The 22,515-nt window shown below is 40.2% G+C and overlaps 4 protein-coding genes across 6 annotated transcripts in view; all 4 read left to right on the top strand.

Moving 5' to 3' along the window:
• Positions 1-56: 56 nt before the first annotated feature.
• Positions 57-1,631, top strand: LOC119478576 (tripartite motif-containing protein 16-like). Its single transcript, XM_037753407.1, has one exon. It carries the CDS (start codon positions 199-201, stop codon positions 1,444-1,446), a length of 1,248 nt encoding a protein of 415 aa, XP_037609335.1. The 5' UTR covers positions 57-198; the 3' UTR covers positions 1,447-1,631.
• Positions 1,632-3,447: 1,816 nt separating this feature from the next.
• On the top strand, positions 3,448-4,046 carry LOC119478575 (E3 ubiquitin/ISG15 ligase TRIM25-like). The gene has a single exon (XM_037753406.1). It carries the CDS (start codon positions 3,516-3,518, stop codon positions 4,044-4,046), a length of 531 nt encoding a protein of 176 aa, XP_037609334.1. The 5' UTR covers positions 3,448-3,515.
• A 9,082-nt stretch (positions 4,047-13,128) lies between these two features.
• Positions 13,129-15,133, top strand: LOC119478124 (tripartite motif-containing protein 16-like). Its single transcript, XM_037752574.1, has one exon. It carries the CDS (start codon positions 13,248-13,250, stop codon positions 14,877-14,879), a length of 1,632 nt encoding a protein of 543 aa, XP_037608502.1. The 5' UTR covers positions 13,129-13,247; the 3' UTR covers positions 14,880-15,133.
• A 2,901-nt stretch (positions 15,134-18,034) lies between these two features.
• The window catches only part of nars1 (asparaginyl-tRNA synthetase 1), a 19,215-nt gene continuing 14,734 nt past the window's right edge, over positions 18,035-22,515 (top strand). Inside the window, exons 1-4 of one of the 3 annotated variants that reach the window (XM_037752568.1) lie at positions 18,035-18,218; positions 21,338-21,420; positions 22,085-22,150; positions 22,374-22,466. In XM_037752568.1, the coding sequence (XP_037608496.1) occupies positions 18,176-18,218; positions 21,338-21,420; positions 22,085-22,150; positions 22,374-22,466 (285 nt within the window). In that variant the 5' untranslated portion in view covers positions 18,035-18,175. The remainder of the gene's footprint in view (positions 18,219-21,337; positions 21,421-22,084; positions 22,151-22,373; positions 22,467-22,515) is intronic. The other 2 variants (XM_037752567.1, XM_037752569.1) reach the window with 2 other exon arrangements.

The following is a 22,515-nucleotide window of genomic DNA, read 5'->3' as shown; positions in this document are numbered from 1 at the left end:
TGTTCCCTGCTTCCTGCCCCCTCCACTGATCTGCCAGTTTACAGACGGGTGTAACCAACATGCTGTGAAGTGCAAGAGCTGACCAGCCTTATTCAGTGCAGATTGAGTGCAACTCAGTTTTGGTTCGGATCAGTTCCCAGAGTCTTTCTTGTATGAGGAAGTGAATCTGTTTGTCATTCGCTGTCTCTGAGAGGTGAAATGGCGCAACAAGGAATTCAGATGGACGGGGAAAAACTCTGCTGTTCGATCTGTTTGGATCTACTGAAGGATCCGGTGACTATTTCCTGTGGTCACAACTACTGTATGAGCTGTATTAAAAGCCACTGGGATGAAGAGGATCCGAAAGAAATCTACAGCTGTCCTCAGTGCAGACAGACCTTTGGACCGAGGCCTGCTCTGGTGAGAAACACCATGTTGGCAGATTTAGTGGAGGAACTGAAGAAGACAGGACTCCAAGCTGCTCCAGCTGATCACTGCTATGCCGGACCTGGAGATGTGGTCTGTGATTTCTGCACTGGGAGGAAGCTGAAAGCTCTCAAGTCCTGTCTGCAGTGTCTGGTCTCTTACTGTGAGCAGCACCTCCAGCCTCACTATGAAGTTGTTCCATTAAAGAAACACAAGCTGGTCGACCCCTCCAAGAAGCTTCAGGAGAACATCTGCACTCGTCACAATGAGGTGATGAAGATTTTCTGCCGTACTGATCAGCAGTGTATCTGTTATCTCTGCTCCATGGATGAACATAAAGGCCACGACACAGTTTCAGCTGCAGCAGAAATGACTGAGAAGCAGAAAGAGCTCGGGGCGAGTCGACAAAAGATCCAGCAGAGAATCCAGAACAGAGAGAAAGATGTGACTGAAGATGTGTTACTGCCACAACCAGAGCCCAAGACCAGAGATGAATTCCTCAAATATTCATGTCAAATCACACTGGCTCTAAACACAGCACACAAACATATGGTGTATTACAGTACCCGAGAGACCGCAAAATGCTCTTATAATCAATTATCCCAATATTGTCACCCAGACAGCTTCACTGACTGGTCTCAGGTTTTGTGTAGACAAAGTCTGACTGGACGTTGTTACTGGGAGGTGGAGTGGAAGGGGCGCGACCTTTTTGTAGCAGTCGCATACAAGAATATTAGCAGAGCAGGAAGAGAAAGCGCATTTGGAAACAATGACAAGTCTTGGGCATTAGAGTGTTTCGACGATGGTTATTATGATTTCAGATATAACAACATCACAACTACCATCTCTGGTCCTCAGTCCTCCAGAGTAGGAGTGTATCTGGACCACAGTGCAGGTATTCTGTCCTTCTACAGCGTCTCTGAAACCATGACTCTCCTCCACAGAGTCCAGACCACATTCACTCAGCCACTCTATGCTGGATTTGGTGTGCATTATGGAGGCTCTGCTGAAATCTGTAACACTTTAAACACAGAAGACTGAAATCCAGAGAGACAAGACACCACACACGACAACTCGTTTAGAGTTTCTGTATGTGGCGCTCTGTCTCTTTTCAGCCATGGTGGTTATCACTGCTCATGATGTTTTTGTTATTATTCTTTAAAGCAACCTATTTGTATACTAAATAACCAATTGCAAAAAATAAACTAACTTTAATGTAATAAATTGTGTGAGGGATAATGATAAAATAATTAAAATATATATTATTTTGGGACATTTCTTGTTTTAAATCTATGCAGTGAAACAATAAACATGTTTTTTTCAGTGTAAATTAGTTATGGATTGTGAGAGACCTCAGATATTTGAAGGAAATAGGAACCTTGTGATATTTAAAAATCAGATTTTTGGCAATAAATAACTGAACAGAATAAATACAGTTTTCCCAATTGATGTCATCATATAGACTTATTTTTTAAAAAATGTTTATGTATGTATGTATATGTGTGTATACAGTAGATGTATATTTTTATTCTTCTTTTCTTCTCAGTTATCCATTTACTCTTTGTTCTATCTACTCTTCTGTTCTGTATGTACCACTGGGTGTATAAAATACAAGAAAAGAAATTACAAATATACTTTTGCAAATACTGCATATATTGTAAATGTATAATTCATGAGTAATTTGCAATAAAAGTATTTAAAAAAATATAGACTTCTCTGAGCAGATATGTCCCTGTTGTAACACATGTGGTGTGATTATTGAGCCTCTAACCTGTTGTGTGGTCTGTGTAGTTCTTCTGTTGATCTATGTTTGTATTCCTTCTGTATTATTTTCAGTCCTCTCTGTTCTCCTGCATGGGCCTTTATGGAGTGACACAATAAGTTTTCTCCTTATCTCAGCATTTAATAAATGTGTTAACGTGTTATTATTGCGTTAACTTTGACGGCCTCCGGTACAGGCCACCAACATGAGTGACTTCAAGAGGATATGGACCAGTTACAGCAGCCTGGATTCATCCATGTTCAGGTTTGTTTGTGAGTGTGTGTGTTGTGCGAACGAAGGTTCATTTTATTTTGTCGCCATGTAGTTTGTGGGAAAGAAAGGAGAGAGTCACTGAGTTGGAGAACCAAGGGGAGGATGAGATGAAGAGGAAGAGGAGGCTGCAGATACACCCAAGGACTTTCCCTCTGCCAGAGCTGCCCCACACACACACACACACACACACACACACACACACACACGCACACACAGTCTCCAGCTGACCTCCTCAAGTTCTGGATGAATTCTCCGTCTGTGGAGACTCAGTCTATAAATCGTTTGTATTGTAATTCTGATGAAAATCACTGTAAATAAAACACAATCCTTTTTCAAAGGCATGTGCGTTGTGTCTGCTTTCTGTGGGAACTACTGTAGGAGGAGGAGGAGTAGTTGTAACAGTAGCAGTGGATGTGGCACTGGTAACAGTTCTGCTATTACAATACATGCAGTAGCATATGGACATCTGTAATAATATAAGCAATAAGAGCAGCTTGTTAGTTTATTTATAAGCACATTATGTGCTGTATCTGCATTTTGTTTTCGGCATCCTGGACAGCACTTACAATTTCTTGGGTGCTGACAATTTTCCCGCCAGAAGCTGGAAATGTATGTGCGTTTGTGAGCACACGACTGGATAAATGAGACTTGGATTATACTGCACGAGTTATAACATTATATTTTCTACACTGTTCAAATTGATAAAATAATGGTGAGTTGGACAGATGTGTTGGAATTGTGATTATTTAGATCATGAACAGTGTGTCCTGCACCGCAGGCTGATATCACTGTTTCTGACTCTGGAATTAATCAAATGTCTTCTTCCTGCTCTCAAACAAAGCCAGTCCCCTTCAGTCCACGTGTTCCCTGATTCCTGCCTCCTCCACTGATATGCCAGTTTACAGATGGGTGTAACCATCATGCTGTGAAGTACAAGAGCTGACAAACCTTATTCAGTGCAGATCAGTGAGTAAACACTGACAAGGTAGCTCAGTTTTGATATGGATCAGTTCTCAGCATCTTTCTTGTATGAGGAAGTGAAAGGGTTTGTTATTCACTGTCTCTGAGAGGTGAAATGGCGCAGCGAGGAATTCAGATGGACGGGGAAAAACTCTGCTGTTCGAACTGTTTGGATCTACTGAAGGATCCGGTGACTATTCCCTGTGGTCACAACTACTGTATGAGCTGTATTAAAAGCCACTGGGATGAAGAGGATCAGAAAGAAATCTACAGCTGTCCTCAGTGCAGACAGACCTTTGGACCGAGGCCTGCTCTGGTGAGAAACACCATGTTGGCAGATTTAGTGGAGGAACTGAAGAAGACAGGACTCCAAGCTGCTCCTGATGATCACTGCTATGCCGGACCTGGAGATGTGGCCTGTGATTTCTGCACTGGGAGGAAGCTGAAAGCTCTTAAATCCTGTCTGCAGTGTCTGGTCTCTTACTGTGAGCAGCACCTCCAGCCTCACTATGAAGTCGTTCCATTAAAAAAACACAAGCTGGTCGACCCCTCCAAGAAGCTTCAGGAGAACATCTGCACGTTGTTACTGGGAGGTGGAGTGGAAAGGGTGCAAGCTTTTTGTAGCAGTCGCATACAAGAATATTAGCAGAGCAGGAAGAGAAAGTGCATTTGGAAACAATGACAAGTCTTGGGCATTAGAGTGTTTCGACGATGGTTATTATGAATTCAGACATAACAACATCACAACTCCCATCTCTGGTCCTCAGTCCACCAGAGTAGGAGTGTACCTGGACCACAGTGCAGGTATTCTGTCCTTCTACAGCGTCTCTGAAACCATGACTCTCCTCCACAGAGTCCAGACCACATTCACTCAGCCACTCTCTCCTGGATTTGGTGTGCATGTTTATGGAGCCTCTGCTAAAAACTGTAACACTTAAACACAAAAGACTGAAATCCAGAGAGACAAGACACCACACACGACAACTCATTTAGAGTTTCTGTATGTGGCGCTTTGTCTCTTTTCGTGGTGGTTATCACTGCTCATGATTGTTTTGGTTATTATTCTTTAAAGCAACATTTTTGTATACTAAGTAACCAATTGCAAAAAAAAAATATTTAATCAATTTAAGATCTTTAAAAAAAGTAAAAAAATAAATAATGTGAAAATTGTGTGAGGGATAATGATAAAGTAAATAAAAAATAATATTTTGGGATATTTCTTGTTTTAAATCTTTGCAGTGAAACAGTAAACTTTTTTTTTTTTACTATAAATTAGTTATGAATTGTGGGAGACCTCAGATATTTGAAGGAAATGGGTGCGGTGTGGGATTTAAAAATCATATATTTGGCAATAAATAACCGAACAGAATAAATACAGTTTACCCAATTGATGTCATCATATAGACTTATTTTTTCTTTTTTTTTGTATTGTTTATGTGTGTATGTATATGTGTGTATGTATATGTGTATATATATGTATATTTTTCTTCTTCTTTTCTTCTCAGTTATCCATTTACTCTTTGTTATATCTTACTCTTCTGTTCTGTATGTAGCACTGGGTTTATAAAATATAAGAAAAAAAATTGCAAATATACTGTTGCAAATACTGCATATATTGTGAATGTATAATTCATGAGTAATTTACAATAAAGTATTACAAAAATATAGACTTCTCTGAGCAAATGTGTCACTATTTGTGGTGTGATTATTGAGCCTCTAACCTGTTGTGTGGTCCGTATAGTTCTTCTGTTGATCTATGTTTGTATTTTTGCTCAGTTCTCTCTGTTTTCCTGCATGGGCCTTTCTTTATGAAGTTTTATCCTTATCTCAGCATTTTAATAGATCAAACATTGAATTAATATGAGGAGGTGGTGGGAGAGAGGAGGATGATGGCTAAGCTATCATCCATGATGGAGAATGACTCCCACCCCATGCAGGACACCATCTCAGCACTGGACAGGCGACAGGCTGCTCCACCCAAAGTGTGTGAAGGAGCGCTATCGCAGGTCCTTCCTTCCTGCAGCTGTCAGACTCCACAACCAGCACTGCTCCCAGTAGACCACTTACACTTACACACCAAAAACAACAATAACCTGATATTTTCAGGTGGAATTTCATTTCTGTGCAATATCATTTTCCACTCGTGCAATTTTGTTAATAGTCTGTTTATTGTCAGTGTTGTATATACTGCTCCTATTTTTTATACTTCCTTCTATTTAAATGGTTCATATTTTGTTTAGCTCTTTTTTTCTGTGTTAGCTGATGCATCTTGTTTTTTGCACTATCCCCTTTGCTGCTGTACACTGCAAATTTCCCCACTGCGGGACTAATAAAGGAATATCTTATCTTATCTTATCTTATATTAAAACCTTGTCTGAGTCAATCAATATTTTTTAACAGTGACCCTCTTTCCTTCCCAAATTCCTCAAAACTTCACTGAACCAAAAACAATTTTTATATTATTCCATATTGTTGGATTTATTATGTACAAAAGTGCTTACAATGACCTGCAATAACCTGACTGTTGGATTTGTTGTGAATGGAGTGATTGCGAGGAAAGGGAGGCAAGTGCTGTTCTTTTTGCAAGGTCAAGAAGAGGAAGGAGTCAGAAGGAGATAACAAAGAAGAAGATATGCAGCAAAAATATCACGTGTCATAATCTCATGAATATTAATATTGTGTAAACCATGAAAAGACTGGATCAGGGATAGCTCGGGGTTCAGACTTCGTGAACTGACCCATGCACTGTATGTTGTCAGGGACACGTTGATTGGATCCAGATATCTGTAAACTCTTTTATTTTTACTTATGCAACATTGATTGTTCGGAATAAATTGAATCATTATGCTTTAACTCATCTGTTTGGAAATTCTCTTTGTCACACAAGATTAACCAACACGTAACTGGGCCTTGACCTCTTGGAGGTAGAAGGCCAGTTCCTTCAATTGGTGACCCCGACGTGATCTTCGGCATTGAGAAGCGTGTCCAAAGGACGGACAGACCGGCGAGAGAGAGAAAGGGCCCTGAAATCTTAAGGTAAGCAGAACCTGTTGTATCGAACTCTGCATATTGGCTTACTCTAAATTATCTCTCTTGTTGTGCTGAATCTCCTTTGTAGTGATAAATGTTGCAAAAGTAAAGACTTTGTGTTGAAAACTAAAAGGAGGAAAGTTGCCCTTTTAGTAACGTCTGGGACGTTAGAGTTTAGTGTTGAAAACTAAAAGGAGGAAAGTTGCCCTTTTAGTAACGTCTGGGACGTTAGAGTTTAGTGTTGAAAACTAAAAGGAGGAAAGTTGCCCTTTTAGTAACGTCTGGAAAACTAAAAGGAGGAAAGTTGCCCTTTTAGTAATGTCTGGAAAACTAAAAGGAGGAAAGTTGCCCTTTTAGTAACGTCTGGGACGTTAGAAAACTAAAAGGAGGAAAGTTGCCCTTTTAGTAACGTCTGGGACGTTAGAAAACTAAAAGGAGGAAAGTTGCCCTTTAAAACTAAAAGGAGGAAAGTTGCCCTTTTAGTAACGTCTAGGACGTTAGAGTTTAGTAAAAATAGCGCTTGAAGCGCCTGTATGAGTGTACATTAATAACTAGTATTCAGAGGAAAATTAAAACTTACTGTTGATACTGGGCCAACATCGCTGGAACATCAAAGTGTCCAGTAGAAGCTTATGTTGGTAGGATCACAGCGAGGGGCATAGCGACCCATTTACTCTGAATCTAGTTACTGTCATAAACTGAATAAACCTGTGTGAAATAGTACTGGACAGAATGGACGGAGAATTTGACAAAGACTGTGAGGAACGGGGTGGCTGTGGGCCTCCCCGTTTATCATTTGGACAGCAATGGGCTAAAGTCAAGACCAATGTAATCTGTACATTTGATCCCAAGACTAGAAATAAAGAGACTCAAGACCTAGATGAGTGGTATAACATGACAGTGAAGGAAGGGCATTTTCCAGAAACGGGAAGTGAAGCCAAATTCATGCCAGTGATGAGAGCATTAATACAGGTGGTTCATAGAAAGCTGCTGCAAGCAGGACAAGACAAAGAAAAGGGACATATGTTTGTAAGGAGGAAATTGAGGAAGAAAGAAGACGAGTTGGCAAGTAAATTGGTAAAATATAATGTGATACAGATGGCTGCACTATCAGCCTTAGGCAGCCAGACGAAAGCCACCCACGCAAAAACCGCTGAAGCAAAACCACTAGTGAAACCCTCACCCAGTCCTAGCGCACCCCCACCACCAAACCCACATACTAGCCAGCCGCCACATTACATGTCCCTCCATCAGCAGTACCCACCTGGCCCACATCCCGACCCCCCTCCTTATCCTCCTCCTACCCCTAGTCCGGTACCAACCCCACAGGACAGTGATTATACAAACGAAGTTATGGCACCATTGTTTCAAGTGTTAGATGGTACTTTGGAACTAGAAGAGGAAAATGAGTCATTAAAAGAGATAGTAGCTCAGTTGACTAAATTACAGTTGGCAGATGCACGGACTCGTGCGACAGATAAGAAAAAGGGAGGGAAAGAGAAAGATAACCAGATGGCTCAAATTGTAACACCAGCTCCAGCCCCGCCACAGAACCCTTATCCACTGCAAGGCCCGCCACAGGCTATGTATCAACCCCAGTATCATGTTCCTTACCAAGCTGCCCCATATCAGCAGCCCCCTTATCATGAAGGACGGAATAGAAGCAGAGGGAGAGGAGGAGGCAGGGGGAGGGGGTATGCCCAACCAAGAGGAGGCAGTTGTTACATCTGCGGAAGCCCGGATCACTGGGCACGTGACTGTCTTCAGAAACAACAACAGCAGATGAGAGGGCCTCCACAGCAGTCATATCAGCCAGCAATACAGACTCCACCAAACCAACAGCTAGCTCCAATGCAGGCATACAGCGGGTACTCTGCGCAGGGACCTCCACCTGGTCCATATACACCAGGAATGTTCCCATGGGGTGCCCGACGGAGATGGAGGGGCAGGGGCTGGCAGAGCCCTGTCTCCAGTTGACAGTGAACGGAAAACGAAGATGGTTCATGGTGGATACGGGAGCACGTTACTCCACCTTAGCTGAACCTATGTGTTCCCTTTCCTCTCACTATGTTTCCGTTTTGGGATTTTCCGGCACTGAACAAAGACTGCCTTTTACTGTTCCCCTTCCTGTCCGGCTTGGGAGACAGGTGATGGAGCACCCCTTTTTGTATGCACCTGATTGTCCACGTGATCTCCTGGGAAGAGATGTTTTGGCAGCACTGGTGGCTTCTGTACATTGTTCACCAGAAGCTGTGATAGTGAGTTTCCCCGGAGGAGAAGAAATGGTGTGCTCCTCCCCCTCCAGTGCTGATCGCATGTGCATGTTGAGTCCTGATACCTCACCTGATGCCCCACCACCCTGTGCAGACATATATTGGGCCCTGCTAGCCGACAGAAACTCTCTGATTGACTTTTACAACATGTGGCAACCATGGATTAGGGCTCTACACCCTTACCTCCCTGTTCCCGATCCTCCCCACTGCACTCTGAATTATGACAGAAATAATGATCTTACGTATCAAGATGAGTTCCAACAGAACCTGTTAGATACAACCTGGGGGACAGGAGTAAGAGATGTTTATATAGCACCAGCAGGAGTAGCAGCCGCAGTAAAAACTAACCCCAGCACAAGAACAATGGTATCGCATGTCAGAAGAAGCTGTTCCCCATGTGTCCCTAGCCATAGCTCCAAAACATCAGGCAGCAGAACTTACGGCTGTAGTTTGTGCTCTGCGGTTAGCGGAAGGGAAGGCAGTGAATATTTTCACAGACTCTGCGTATGTGTGCAATGCAATTCACAGAGATATGTCTGGCTGGGTGCAAGCGGGTTTTAAGACTAGTCAGAATAAACCTATGGCTCATGAGGAGTTGATGAAAGAGTTGTTGGAAGCAATCCAGTTACCACAGAGGGTAGCTGTGATCAAAGTGAAAGGACACAGTCAGGGCACTGACTTAGAGAGTATAGGAAACGAAGCAGCGGATGCAGCCGCTAAAAAGGCGGCAGGGTATTTACCTACTATGATGGTCATGACCACAGCAGATCTCGGTTCTGAGATAACTGATTTCTCCATCATACAAGCTCAGGAATCTGCCACAGCAGCAGAACGAACCATCTGGGAAGATAAGGGAGCTATAGAACAGTTTGATGGTATATGGTATAACGGAGATCAAATAGTTATGCCCCCCTGTTGGATGTCCTCAATATTGACTCAGACTCATGGACTTGACCATAAAAGCCACAAACAGATGTTACGAGATCTCCGCCACTGGTGGATTCCCCGGAAACATGCTACTATAACTGACTTCTTGACTAAGTGTGACGTATGTAGTACATGTAACATCAGACCTACCATCACTCCTAGGGCAGAAAAACATCCTTCTCCCACTGCCCCGGGACAGGAAATCTTTATGGATTTCATAGATATGGGAGTAAGGGCTGGGGGGAAAAGATTCCTCCTAGTAATTGTGGACGCATTTTCACGTTGGGTTGAGGCCTACCCTACGGGAAAAGAGGACGCAAAATCAGTCATTAAATGTCTGGTGAATGAGTACATTCCGAAACATGGGTTTCCTAAATTGATCAGGTCAGATAATGGTTCACATTTCAAAAATAAAGACCTGCAATCTGTCGAAAAGGCTCTGGGACTACAACACAAATTTGGCACTGTGTATCATCCACAATAACAGGACTCACACCATTTGAGCTTACGTGTGGCCGACCTTTCCTAGGGCCGTCCCAAAACCCCTCTCCCCTTCCTGACCTCGGTTACAGACCATACTATTTGAAGGTTAATGCTCTTGTGTCAGCTCTCTCCTATACAGGTGACAAACCTGTCACCCCTGTCACAGAGGACGTTCCAGGACCTGACCCCGGACCCCCGGAACACCTTTGGTTGAAGGTGTTAAAGAGGAAGTGGTCGGAGCCACGTTGGACAGGCCCACACAAGGTTCTGGCCAGAACTGCAACAGCTGTGCAGCTCGAAGGAAAAGGACTCAACTGGTGGCACCTAACACAGTGCTCCAGCAGCAGGACAGGACCTGAAGCAGAGGAGGCAGCCCCACAGGGAGCCCAGGCTACGTGAAAAGAGGGTCACGTATAATTTTTTATTTTTCATATACTGTATAAACTGTGACTGTGATGAGATACACATAAGGGAAAGAAGGTTACAAGGTCTTGCCTGTATTTACAGTTAAATCAGGCTAACATGGTTGTTTAGGTGGACTCATCTAGGTGGTTTTTGAAAAACATTATATATCACATTGTATTAAAAATTGTTGCTTAGAATAAATGCTAAAATAGACAAAAATAGATAAAAATAGATAAAAATAGATAAAAAGAGAAACCAGGGGTGGGGAGAATCCACCAGAGAGAAGTTTCACTTCCTTTCCCAAACCAGTATAAAATAGGACCACCCAGATAAAAGTTTTTCAGTTGCGCGCAGGAAAACAAGCTAGAAGCATCATGCAGTACGGCAAACTGCTAATAGCGTTTGTTGTAGTATCTGTGTTTATCTCTCTTGTCCTCTTTTTTCTGGACAATCCTCGACCAAAAAAGGAGAAGCCAGAAGGAACAGGGAAGAATGTAACGATTAAACTAGCACCAAACGACACCGAGGCACATCAAAATCGCACTGAAACCGTAAATACAACTGCACACCACAGATCAAAAATGCCATTGGAGTACCTAGAGGAGTCCCTAATGAATATAAACTAGCTGACCAAATAGCTGCAGGCTTTGAAAACATACCTCTAATAAGTGCTCTGATCCCTATCACTCCTAACAAAAATGTTGACCGCATTAACTACATCCACTATAATGTTCTCCGTTTGACTAATCTAACCCGTGATGCAATTGCCGGACTAGCTGAACAAATGGCTCCTACGTCACTGATGGTGATCCAAAATAGAATGGCATTAGATATGCTGCTGGCAGAGAAAGGCGGTGTATGCTCAATGTTCCAAGACTCATGTTGTATTTTCATCCCTAACAATACAGCGCCGGACGGGACTGTAACTAAGGCGCTAGAGGGGCTCCGGACGCTGTCTGAATCCATGCACGATGACTCAGGTATCAACAGCCCCATTAACGACTGGTTAGACCGTACCTTTGGGAAATGGAAGTCCATGGTGGTATCTCTATTCTCCTCAATCCTTGCTGTGTGTGCATGCTTAGTATTATGCGGTTGTTGCTGTATTCCATGTATTCGCCACCTCACTGAGCGTGTGATTATTTCTGCTGTGCAACGAAAGCATCCGGATGCACCTCCTTCTTATCAGATGGCCATGTTCCAAGCTGAGAGACAGGGTCTCCTGGAAATGGTGGGGGATAGTGAAGATGTTGATCCTGAAGAGGTTGTGTGATGATGCTTATAATTAATACATCTGTACGTAACATTATCTATGCTTATAATAAATATATCTGTATGTAACATTATCTGTAGGTGAACTTGGTTAAGTTCAAAAGAGGGTCTGTTGGATTTATTATGTACAAAAGTGCTTACAATGACCTGAAATAACCTGATTGTTGGATTTGTTGTGCATGAAGTGTTTGCGAGGACAGGGAGGATGCACGTTCTGTTCTTTTTGCAAGGTCAATGAGAGAAAGGAGTCAGAAGGAGAAACAAAGAAGAAGATATGCAGCAAAAACATCACGTGCCATAAGCTCATGACTATTGATATTGTGTAAACTATAAAAACGCTGGATCAGGGATAGCTCGGGGTTCAGACTTCGCGAACTGACCCATGCACTGTATGTTGTCAGGGACACGTTGATTGGATCCAGATATCTGTAAACTCTTTTATTTTACTTATGCAACATTGATTGTTCGGAATAAATTGTATTATTATGCTTTAACCCGTCTGTTTGGAAAATCTCTTTGTCACACAAGATTAACCAGCACGTAACTGGGCTTTGACCTCTCGGAGGTAGAAGGCCAGTTCCTTCAACACACACACACAGTCTCCAGCTGACCTCCTCAAATTCTGGATGAATTCTCCGTCTGTGGAGACTCAGTCTATAAATCGTTTGTATTGTAATTCTGATGAAAATCACTGTAAATAAAACACAATCCTTTTTTCTTTCATGTGCGTTGTGTCTGCTTTCTGTGGGAACTACTGTAGGAGGAGGAGGAGGAGTGGTAACAGTAGCAGTGGATGTGGCACTGGTAACAGTTCTGCTATTACAATACATGCAGTAGCATATGGACATCTGTAATAATATAAGCAATAAGAGCAGCTTGTTAGTTTATTTATAAGCACATTATGTGCTGTATCTGCATTAAGTTTTCAGCATCCTGGACAGCACTTACAATTTCTTGGGTGATGACAATTTTCCCACCAGAAGCTGGAAATGTATGTACGTTTGTGAGCACGCGACTGGATAAATGAGACTTGGATTATACTGCACGAGTTATAACATTATATTTTCTACACTGTTCAAATTGATAAAATAATGGTGAGTTGGACAGATGTGTTGGAATTGTGATTATTTAGATCATAAACAGTGTGTCCTGCACCGCAGGCTGTTATCACTGTTTCTGACTCTGGAATTAATCAAATTTCTTCTTCCTGCTCTCAAACAAAGCCAGTCCCCTTCAGTCCACGTGTTCCCTGATTCCTGCCTCCTCCACTGATATGCCAGTTTACAGATGGGTGTAACCAACATGCTGTGAAGTACAAGAGCTGACAAACCTTATTCAGTGCAGATCAGTGAGTAAACACTGACAAGGGAGCTCAGTCTTGATTTGGATCAGTTCCCAGCATCTTTCTTGTATGAGGAAGTGAAAGGGTTTGTTATTCACTGTCTCTGAGAGGTGAAATGGCGCAGCGAGGAATTCAGATGGACGAGGAAAAACTCTGCTGTTCGAACTGTTTGGATCTACTGAAGGATCCGGTGACTATTTCCTGTGGTCACAACTACTGTATGAGCTGTATTAAAAGCCACTGGGATGAAGAGGATCAGAAAGAAATCTACAGCTGTCCTCAGTGCAGACAGACCTTTGGACCGAGGCCTGCTCTGGTGAGAAACACCATGTTGGCAGATTTAGTGGAGGAACTGAAGAAGACAGGACACCAAGCTGCTCCTGATGATCACTGCTATGCCGGACCTGGAGATGTGGCCTGTGATTTCTGCACTGGGAGAAAGCTGAAAGCTCTCAAGTCCTGTTTGCAGTGTCTGGTCTCTTACTGTGAGCAGCACCTCCAGCCTCACTATGAAGTCGTTCCATTAAAGAAACACAAGCTGGTCGACCCCTCCAAGAAGCTTCGGGAGAACACCTGCACTCGTCACAATGAGGTGATGAAGATTTTCTGCCGCACTGATCAGCAGTGTATCTGTATTCTCTGCTCCATGGATGAACATAAAGGCCACGACACAGTTTCAGCTGCAGCAGAAATGACTGAGAAGCAGAAAGAGCTCGGGGTGAGTCGGCAAAAGATCCAGCAGAGAATCCAGAAGAGAGAGAAAGATGTGAAGGTGCTCCAGCAGGAGGTGGAGACTATCAATCACTCTGCTGATAAAGCGGTGAGGGACAGCAATAAGATCTTCACAGATGCGAAGCAGCAGATCAGATCTCGTCAGAAAGCTGAAGTGACTCACGTCAACGAGCTTCAGGAGAAGCTGCAGAAGGAGATCGCCGATCTCAGCTGGAAAGACGCTGAGTTGGAGCAGCTGTCACACACAGAGGACCACACCCAGTTTCTACAGAACTACCCGTCGTTGTCATGTCTTAATGAAGCTACAGACTCATCCAGCATCAATATCTGCCCTCTGTGGTACACTGCGGATGTGACTGCAGCTGTGTCAGAGGCCAAAGATAAACTACAGGACATTCTGAGTGAGGAATTGACCAAGATCTCACTGACAGAGACTGAAGATGTGTTACTACCACAACCAGAGCCCAAGACCAGAGATGAATTCCTCAAATATTCATGTCAAATCACACTGGATCTAAACACAGCACACAAACATGTGGTGAATTCAAGTAGCCGAGAGACCGCAAAATACGGTTATAACAAATATGACCATTATAATAACCCAGACAGCTTCACTGACTGGTCTCAGGTTTTGTGTAGACAAAGTCTTACTGGACGTTGTTACTGGGAGGTGGAGTGGAAAGGGTGCAAGCTTTTTGTAGCAGTCGCATACAAGAATATTAGCAGAGCAGGAAGAGAAAGTGCATTTGGAAACAATGTCAAGTCTTGGGCATTAGAGTGTTTCGACGATGGTTATTATGAATTCAGACATAACAACATCACAACTCCCATCTCTGGTCCTCAGTCCACCAGATTAGGAGTGTACCTGGACCACAGTGCAGGTATTCTGTCCTTCTACAGCGTCTCTGAAACCATGACTCTCCTCCACAGAGTCCAGACCACATTCACTCAGCCACTCTCTCCTGGATTTGGTGTGCATGTTTATGGAGCCTCTGCTAAAATCTGTAACACTTAAACACAAAAGACTGAAATCCAGAGAGACAGGACACCACACACGACAACTCGTTTAGAGTTTCTGTATGTGGCGCTCTGTCTCTTTTCAGCCATGGTGGTTATCACTGCTCATGATTGTTTTGGTTATTATTCTTTAAAGCAACATATTTGTATACTAAGTAACCAATTGCAAAAAAAAATCTTTAATCAATTTAAGATCTTTAAAAAAAGTAAAAAAATAAATAATGTGAAAATTGTGTGAGAGATAATGATAAAGTAAATAAAAAATATTATTTTGGGATATTTCTTGTTTTAAATCTTTGTAGTGAAACAGTAAACTTTTTTTTTTTTACTATAAATTAGTTATGAATTGTGGGAGACCTCAGATATTTGAAGGAAATGGGAGCGGTGTGGGATTTAAAAATCATATATTTGGCAATAAATAACCAAACAGAATAAATACAGTTTACCCAATTGATGTCATCATATAGACTTATTTTTTCTTTTTTTGTGTATTGTTTATGTATGTATGTATATGTCTGTATGTATATGTGTATGTGTGTATATATATGTATATTTGTATTCTTCTTTTCTTCTCATTTATCCATTTACTCTTTGTTCTATCTTACTCTTCTGTTCTGTATGTAGCACTGGGTTTATAAAATATAAGAAAAAAAATTACAAATATACTATTGCAAATACTGCATATATTGTGAATGTATAATTCATGAGTAATTTGCAATAAAAGTATTTAAAAAAATATAGACTTCTCTGAGCAAATGTGTCACTATTTGTGGTGTGATTATTGAGCCTCTAACCTGTTGTGTGGTCCGTATAGTTCTTCTGTTGATCTATGTTTGTATTTTTGCTCAGTTCTCTCTGTTTTCCTGCATGGGCCTTTCTTTATGAAGTTTTATCCTTATCTCAGCATTTTAATAGATCAAACATTGAATTAATATGAGGAGGTGGTGGGAGAGAGGAGGATGATGGCTAAGCTATCATCCATGATGGAGAATGACTCCCACCCCATGCAGGACACCATCTCATCACTGGAGAGCTCCTTCAGCGACAGGCTGCTCCACCCAAAGTGTGTGAAGGAGCGCTATCGCAGGTCCTTCCTTCCTGCAGCTGTCAGACTCCACAACCAGCACTGCTCCCAGTAGACCACTTACACTTACACACCAAAAACAACAATAACCTGATATTTTCAGGTGGAATTTCATTTCTGTGCAATATCATTTTCCACTCGTGCAATTTTGTTAATAGTCTGTTTATTGTCAGTGTTGTATATACTGCTCCTATTTTTTATACTTCCTTCTATTTAAATGGTTCATATTTTGTTTAGCTCTTTTTTTCTGTGTTAGCTGATGCATCTTGTTTTTTGCACTATCCCCTTTGCTGCTGTACACTGCAAATTTCCCCACTGCGGGACTAATAAAGGAATATCTTATCTTATCTTATCTTATATTAAAACCTTGTCTGAGTCAATCAATATTTTTTAACAGTGACCCTCTTTCCTTCCCAAATTCCTCAAAACTTCACTGAACCAAAAACAATTTTTATATTATTCCATATTGTTGGATTTATTATGTACAAAAGTGCTTACAATGACCTGCAATAACCTGACTGTTGGATTTGTTGTGAATGGAGTGATTGCGAGGAAAGGGAGGCAAGTGCTGTTCTTTTTGCAAGGTCAAGAAGAGGAAGGAGTCAGAAGGAGATAACAAAGAAGAAGATATGCAGCAAAAATATCACGTGTCATAATCTCATGAATATTAATATTGTGTAAACCATGAAAAGACTGGATCAGGGATAGCTCGGGGTTCAGACTTCGCGAACTGACCCATGCACTGTATGTTGTCAGGGACACGTTGATTGGATCCAGATATCTGTAAACTCTTTTATTTTTACTTATGCAACATTGATTGTTCGGAATAAATTGAATCATTATGCTTTAACTCATCTGTTTGGAAATTCTCTTTGTCACACAAGATTAACCAACACGTAACTGGGCCTTGACCTCTTGGAGGTAGAAGGCCAGTTCCTTCAATATCCTCCTGGGAACCGAGTTAAAAAAAAGTGTCTTCCAATTACTTTTTTTTGTGATTTCCTTCCTATTCAGGTTTAAAAGAAAATCTTAACAATTTAGTCTTGTTAAACTTTATTTTTATTGTCCACTGTAGTGGACTACAGGACTATTTCAGTGTGAAAAGACTAAAAACAATGAACAGATTATGGCTGTAGAGTGATATTAAACCAAGAATACATTAAAATTGATTAAAAAAAAAACAACACATGCCATATCACTGGAAAGCCTAGGATGTCCTCTTTACAATACACCAGGGGTTGATAGAGTAGGTCAAAAGAGTAAGAGGATATGCATGTGGACAAAATGTCCACTACAGAGGACACATGTGGCTGGGTCTCAGGAGGATATACTGTATATTTTGGGAATGACCCCTCGCTACCTCTCCAATCTTCTGCACATTTACAGCAATCGCCGTTTAAGATCCAGTGACTTCATTAGGCTCATCATTCCAAAAGTCCGTACTGTGTTTGGTCATAACTCCTTTCATTTTGCCGCTGCAAATGACTGGAACTCACTACAAAACACGCTCAAACTAACAGCTCTCACCTCTCTCAACATGTTCAAACAAAAGCTGCAACAAGTCATAGTTGACTGCTGTACTTGCTGACCAGCCCTCACTTCTCTCTCTCTCTTCCATTTTTACAAAGAACATCCAGTAATCCGCCTTTTTTTTGTACATAGTGTTTATTAATTTACCTATGCTGTTTTTAGCCATTTTCTCATGTGTTTGTCATACTGTATTGTATCTGTGCTGTTTGTGTCACTTGTGTGGACTGTGCTACTGCCTCTTGGCCAGGTCATCATTGTAAATGAGAATTGGTTCTCAATTGATTTTACCTGGTTAAATAAAGGTCAAATAAAATAAAAAAAAATATTCATCAGAATTGTTTTTTTCTTAATTCGCATTGTATTGTTGTATAGTATTGCGTCATTTTCTTTTCTTTTTTTTTTTAAATTAATCTTCACACAGTGTTGATTGACCTCTTTTTATTGGCCAACCAGTTAATTGACAAGCAGCGCAACCAATCAGATTTGCTGTTTTGGGAGTGACGTATTCCATGTTAGCCAATCAGCGCGCTGCGGCTTGGCTGATGTAAAGTTGCGTTTCCGCAGCTGAGCAGACTCTCCTCCTTCAGTCGCTTCTGGGGCTTCATTCCCTTTCTTTTAACACAGTTGTCAAGTTCCCTCTCTCTCTCTCTCAGCGGAGTATCGTAGCACCTGGACCTGACATGGCGACGGAGATAACTAAAGGTGTGGAACAAGTCTCAGTGGGTAAGGAAGAAAGAGCTAACCAGAGCTAGCTTTAGCTTTAGTTCCCAAAGCCATGTGTGTGTGTGTGTTGCATATATTGCATCAGTTGTAGCAGTTAGCATGCAAGCTAACACTGGTTTCTGAATATGTATGTCTCTGGTTCAATATCTATTTATACAGTTTACACAGTCATATAATATATAGAGTCAAAGTAATATAGTCATATATAATATTTAGCTTGCTGGGTTTGACAGCTGTCAGTTTGCTGTGTCAGGTAATTAGCTAATCTGGTAGTTTTGCTTTGTATATTTTACTGTTTTTATAGTCAACAGAAGATATACAATAGTATTTAGGTCGCAGTCTGTAACATATAGCTTAATGTCATTTTTTTTTTATCTGTTTATGATGCTTTCAGTTTCATTTTGTGTCACCTATGCAGAGTCAAGATAGTCTGAATCCACCCAGAGATACCTATGGTTTATATATATATATATTTATTTATATATATATATATATATATATTTATTTATTTATATATATATTTATTTATTTATATATATATATTTATTTATTTATATATATATTTATTTATTTATATATATATATATATTTATTTATATATATATATATTTATATTATATATTTATTTATATATATATATATATATATATTTATTTATTTATAAATATATAAATTTATTTATTTATTTATATATAAATATATATATATTTATTTATTTATAAATATATATATATATTTATTTATATATATATATATATATATATAGGGTTATGTGCTATGTGTGTGTGTGCATCTATTATCATGTCTGCACGAAGCAAAAAAAGTGTGATGAGCTTTAGGGTTATGGTTATAGGCAGGGAATGAAACTAACACCTGCCAGCTGCCAAATACAAGGGGGAAATATTGGTTGTGGCAGGTGAAAATGTCAGGTCACCTGCCACCATGGCAGATAAGTTTTCCTTATATTAAGAAATATTATTTTTAAAAAACAATTTCTAAATTAAAAATAGTCAGTGATTAAGGTTACATGGTCCATATTTCTACTGTCTGTTACCACTGACTCAGTGTTTACTAGGGGTGGAAGAAAATATCGAAAATATGGAGTATTGCAACATTATCTTTTGTGATACTGTATCGATTCTCAAAAACCCTGTATTGATTTCTAATTAACAGTTTACAAGCAAATATTAACTCAGTCAATACTTTGTTTTATTTGCAAAGAGAAATGCAAATGCAGATCCTACTAATCTGATATTTTTTTTTTTTACTTTTTCTGCTATTGCCAATACACAGTCCTAGTATTTATGATTCTAAAGCGTTCTACATAGATTTCAGAAGTGGCAGACAAAAAAATTGCGTGGCTAGTAGAAATGTTCAGTGACCTGCCACAGTGGCAAGTGAGGAAAAAACTTAATTTCAGACCCTGGTTATAGGCTATGTATATTCAGGTATATGTTGTGATTTATTATGCAGCGTTGGGTTTCAAATTTACATCACCCCCTCAGCACTAGACAGATGTATTGAATGCAATTAGGCCATATTGTACTGTAATTATATTCCCACCATAACTGTGTTCACAGGCTTTTATTCACAGTGTGAGTGGAAGGTTACACCCAGAGGAGACTTGTTTGCCACCATGTTAGATTAGATTAGATTGAACTTTATGCACACAGTACAAGTACAATGAAAATGCAGTTTTGCATCTAACCAGAGTGCAAACAAGTGCTGATTAAGACAATATTTACAAATGAGAATATATGTGGTGTATGTACATAGGCGTATACATATATAAAGATTGTAGTTAAGGTGCAAAGGATTGACATGTGTTATATGCTGAGGAGAAAGAGCTTATTTATAAGTTGCATACTGATGAGATATTGTATTAAAACATTTGGTTAACAGTATTATAAAGAATAAATGGTATATACAGGTGGAGTTATATTTATATCTATGCGCAGAGAGGTTATGTACATAGAGCTATATGCATATTGGACTAAGTAATAATATATAAGATAAACATAAGAGATTACATTTGGTATATACAGGTGGAATCATAAGTTTTATATATATATACAGGAGAGGTTTGTACAGATGACGATATGTCCATAGAAATTTAATGAATACTATATGAACAAGTTCTTTTATTGACTGTGATACAGAGCTGTGATTGCAGCTTTGTAGTAGAGACTACAGTAGTCTATATGTGTGTGTTTCTTCAACTTGCTTAATGTTGTCGTCACTCTCAATTAATTAAATTTAGGTTACCCCATGTATGACTTCCACACTCTTTATGCTATCACACTGCATTCCTTATTATTAAGTTGAAGCATTGAGTACTGAAAGTCAGCTTCAGACTTGTAAGTTAAAATATCTGGATTTATTTGGACTATGCCAGTCTTGCGTTTGTTCGTTTTCTGGAAGATTTTAAGATCACTTACTTGAAATGTAGGCTATAAATAATGGCACGTTAGATAGATAGATAGATAGATAGATAGATAGATAGATAGATAGACATTTGACAAAACTGGTGGTGAGCAATAAACCCTGACCGGAGGCTTCAAACCTCCCTCACCAACACTAAACACACACTGTCTATCTCGGTTTAGTCTGGTAGAGCCGCAGATAACTAAACTCTTTAAAATGTTTGTCTAGTTTCAATATTACTCCAGGAGGTACAAATTCAAAACGTGACTCATTCTTCAGCAAGACGTTGGCAGTTTACTGGAAATAGGCAGTTAGTTCAGTTCTCTTTCTCTTTCACTTTCCTCGCTACTTTTAATCAGGAGGGTCTTTGTGCAAACAGTTTTCTTGACTTGATGCTGAACCAACTAACCAGCAACAGTGGATATCTATATGGAGACATCTCATCTCTGACGCGTCTAGTATGAATGAACACAAATGATACTGGCGATAGTGCGAGTAAAGCAAAGTGAAAACTCACTTTGATCTTGGTGTGAATGGAACATAAAGGGACTCTGATGCTTGGAAACACTATGAATTTGTCCACAGGGGTAACACAAAATGAAAGTTCCTTATAGTAGCTTTAAATCCAGGGTTGCCCCAGGTACTTTATATGACAGGGAGGGAGTGCTGCGTCTAACTCTGCTTCTGCTTCACAGGTGAGGTGTATGTGTCGGACAAATGTGGCTGCGACAACGATGGGGACGGCACGGAGCAGAAACCCTTCAAAACTCCTCTCAAGGTAAACGGCCATGTAGCTTAAAGTACCTCCTGTTATTTACTTTAATTGTATTCAGGCATGTGTTTTTTACTTGGTGAAGTTAGTTAGCAGAAGTATACATGTGTGACTATGTACGGTTTTCAAAATAAGGTGTTAATAAAGGGAACTGTATATACAAAATACATATATGGAAATAAGATTGATTGGATTATATTCACCAGAAGTATAAAACATTACATGTCCCTTATAAATTAAAAAGAAAATAGCACTAATTTGTGAAGGAAATGTCTTTATTCTCTGATTTTTGGGTTGCTGGAAAAAATGTAATAAATAATGCCTGACAATGACTGATATATTTGACTTCAGGACATCTCTGACTACATACATGCTGAAAATCAAACATTCTTACTGTATTAATTTAGATATTTTCCAAAGTAAAAGTCCCTAGAAGTGTATGATTCAACTTTTCCCATGGGCTAGTGTTTAAAAAGTTAACATAAATCACAATAAATCGTGATATCGAATCGCAATACTTAAAAAATCACAATACATAGCGAATCGGCACCCAAGTATTGTGATAGTATCGAATTAGGAGATAGGTGTATCGTCCCAGTCCCACTGGTTGATCCAGTTGCACTAATATGTCTGTCAGCAACTAATTGTGTTTATGAACAAATCCTCACAGGCTCTGATGTCCGCTGGGAAGGAGCCGTTCCCGACCATCTACGTAGAATCGCAGAAGGAGGGAGAGGTTGGTTTAAAAAAAAAAAAAAACTTTTTCTCATTTCTTAAATTCACTTTAACCTTTTTTAACATATCTACGTTCTACATAGACAGGAAATGATTACGTCTAGTTCAGCTGCTGCTGTCTTTGACTGCAGTAAAAACCTGCAGAATCAGAAACTGACACACTTTACATGTTGCTTTTATTTATTTCTTAATCTCCTCATATATGTGTTTCTCCTCTTCCTCAGCGTTGGGCGGTGATCTCCAAGACGCAGATGAAGAATGCAAAGAAAGCCTTTAACCGCGAGCAGTTGAAGTGCGACTCCAAAGACAAGAAGGAGGTTTGTTTCACGTCACCTCTTAGTTTTGTTTCTGGGTGACTTTGTGTTT

Source organism: Sebastes umbrosus, chromosome 19 (genome assembly GCF_015220745.1).
Source record: "Sebastes umbrosus isolate fSebUmb1 chromosome 19, fSebUmb1.pri, whole genome shotgun sequence".
Lineage (NCBI taxonomy): Eukaryota > Metazoa > Chordata > Actinopteri > Perciformes > Sebastidae > Sebastes > Sebastes umbrosus.
Note: the sequence above shows the minus strand (reverse complement) of the source record. Positions and strands in the feature narration are given on the sequence as shown.

Excerpts from the sequence above, each read along its gene's own strand:
- LOC119478575 (XM_037753406.1), top strand. The coding sequence starts at position 3,516 with ATGGCGCAGCGAGGAATTCAGATGGACGGGGAAAAACTCTGCTGTTCG.
- LOC119478576 (XM_037753407.1), top strand. The coding sequence starts at position 199 with ATGGCGCAACAAGGAATTCAGATGGACGGGGAAAAACTCTGCTGTTCG.
- LOC119478124 (XM_037752574.1), top strand. The coding sequence starts at position 13,248 with ATGGCGCAGCGAGGAATTCAGATGGACGAGGAAAAACTCTGCTGTTCG.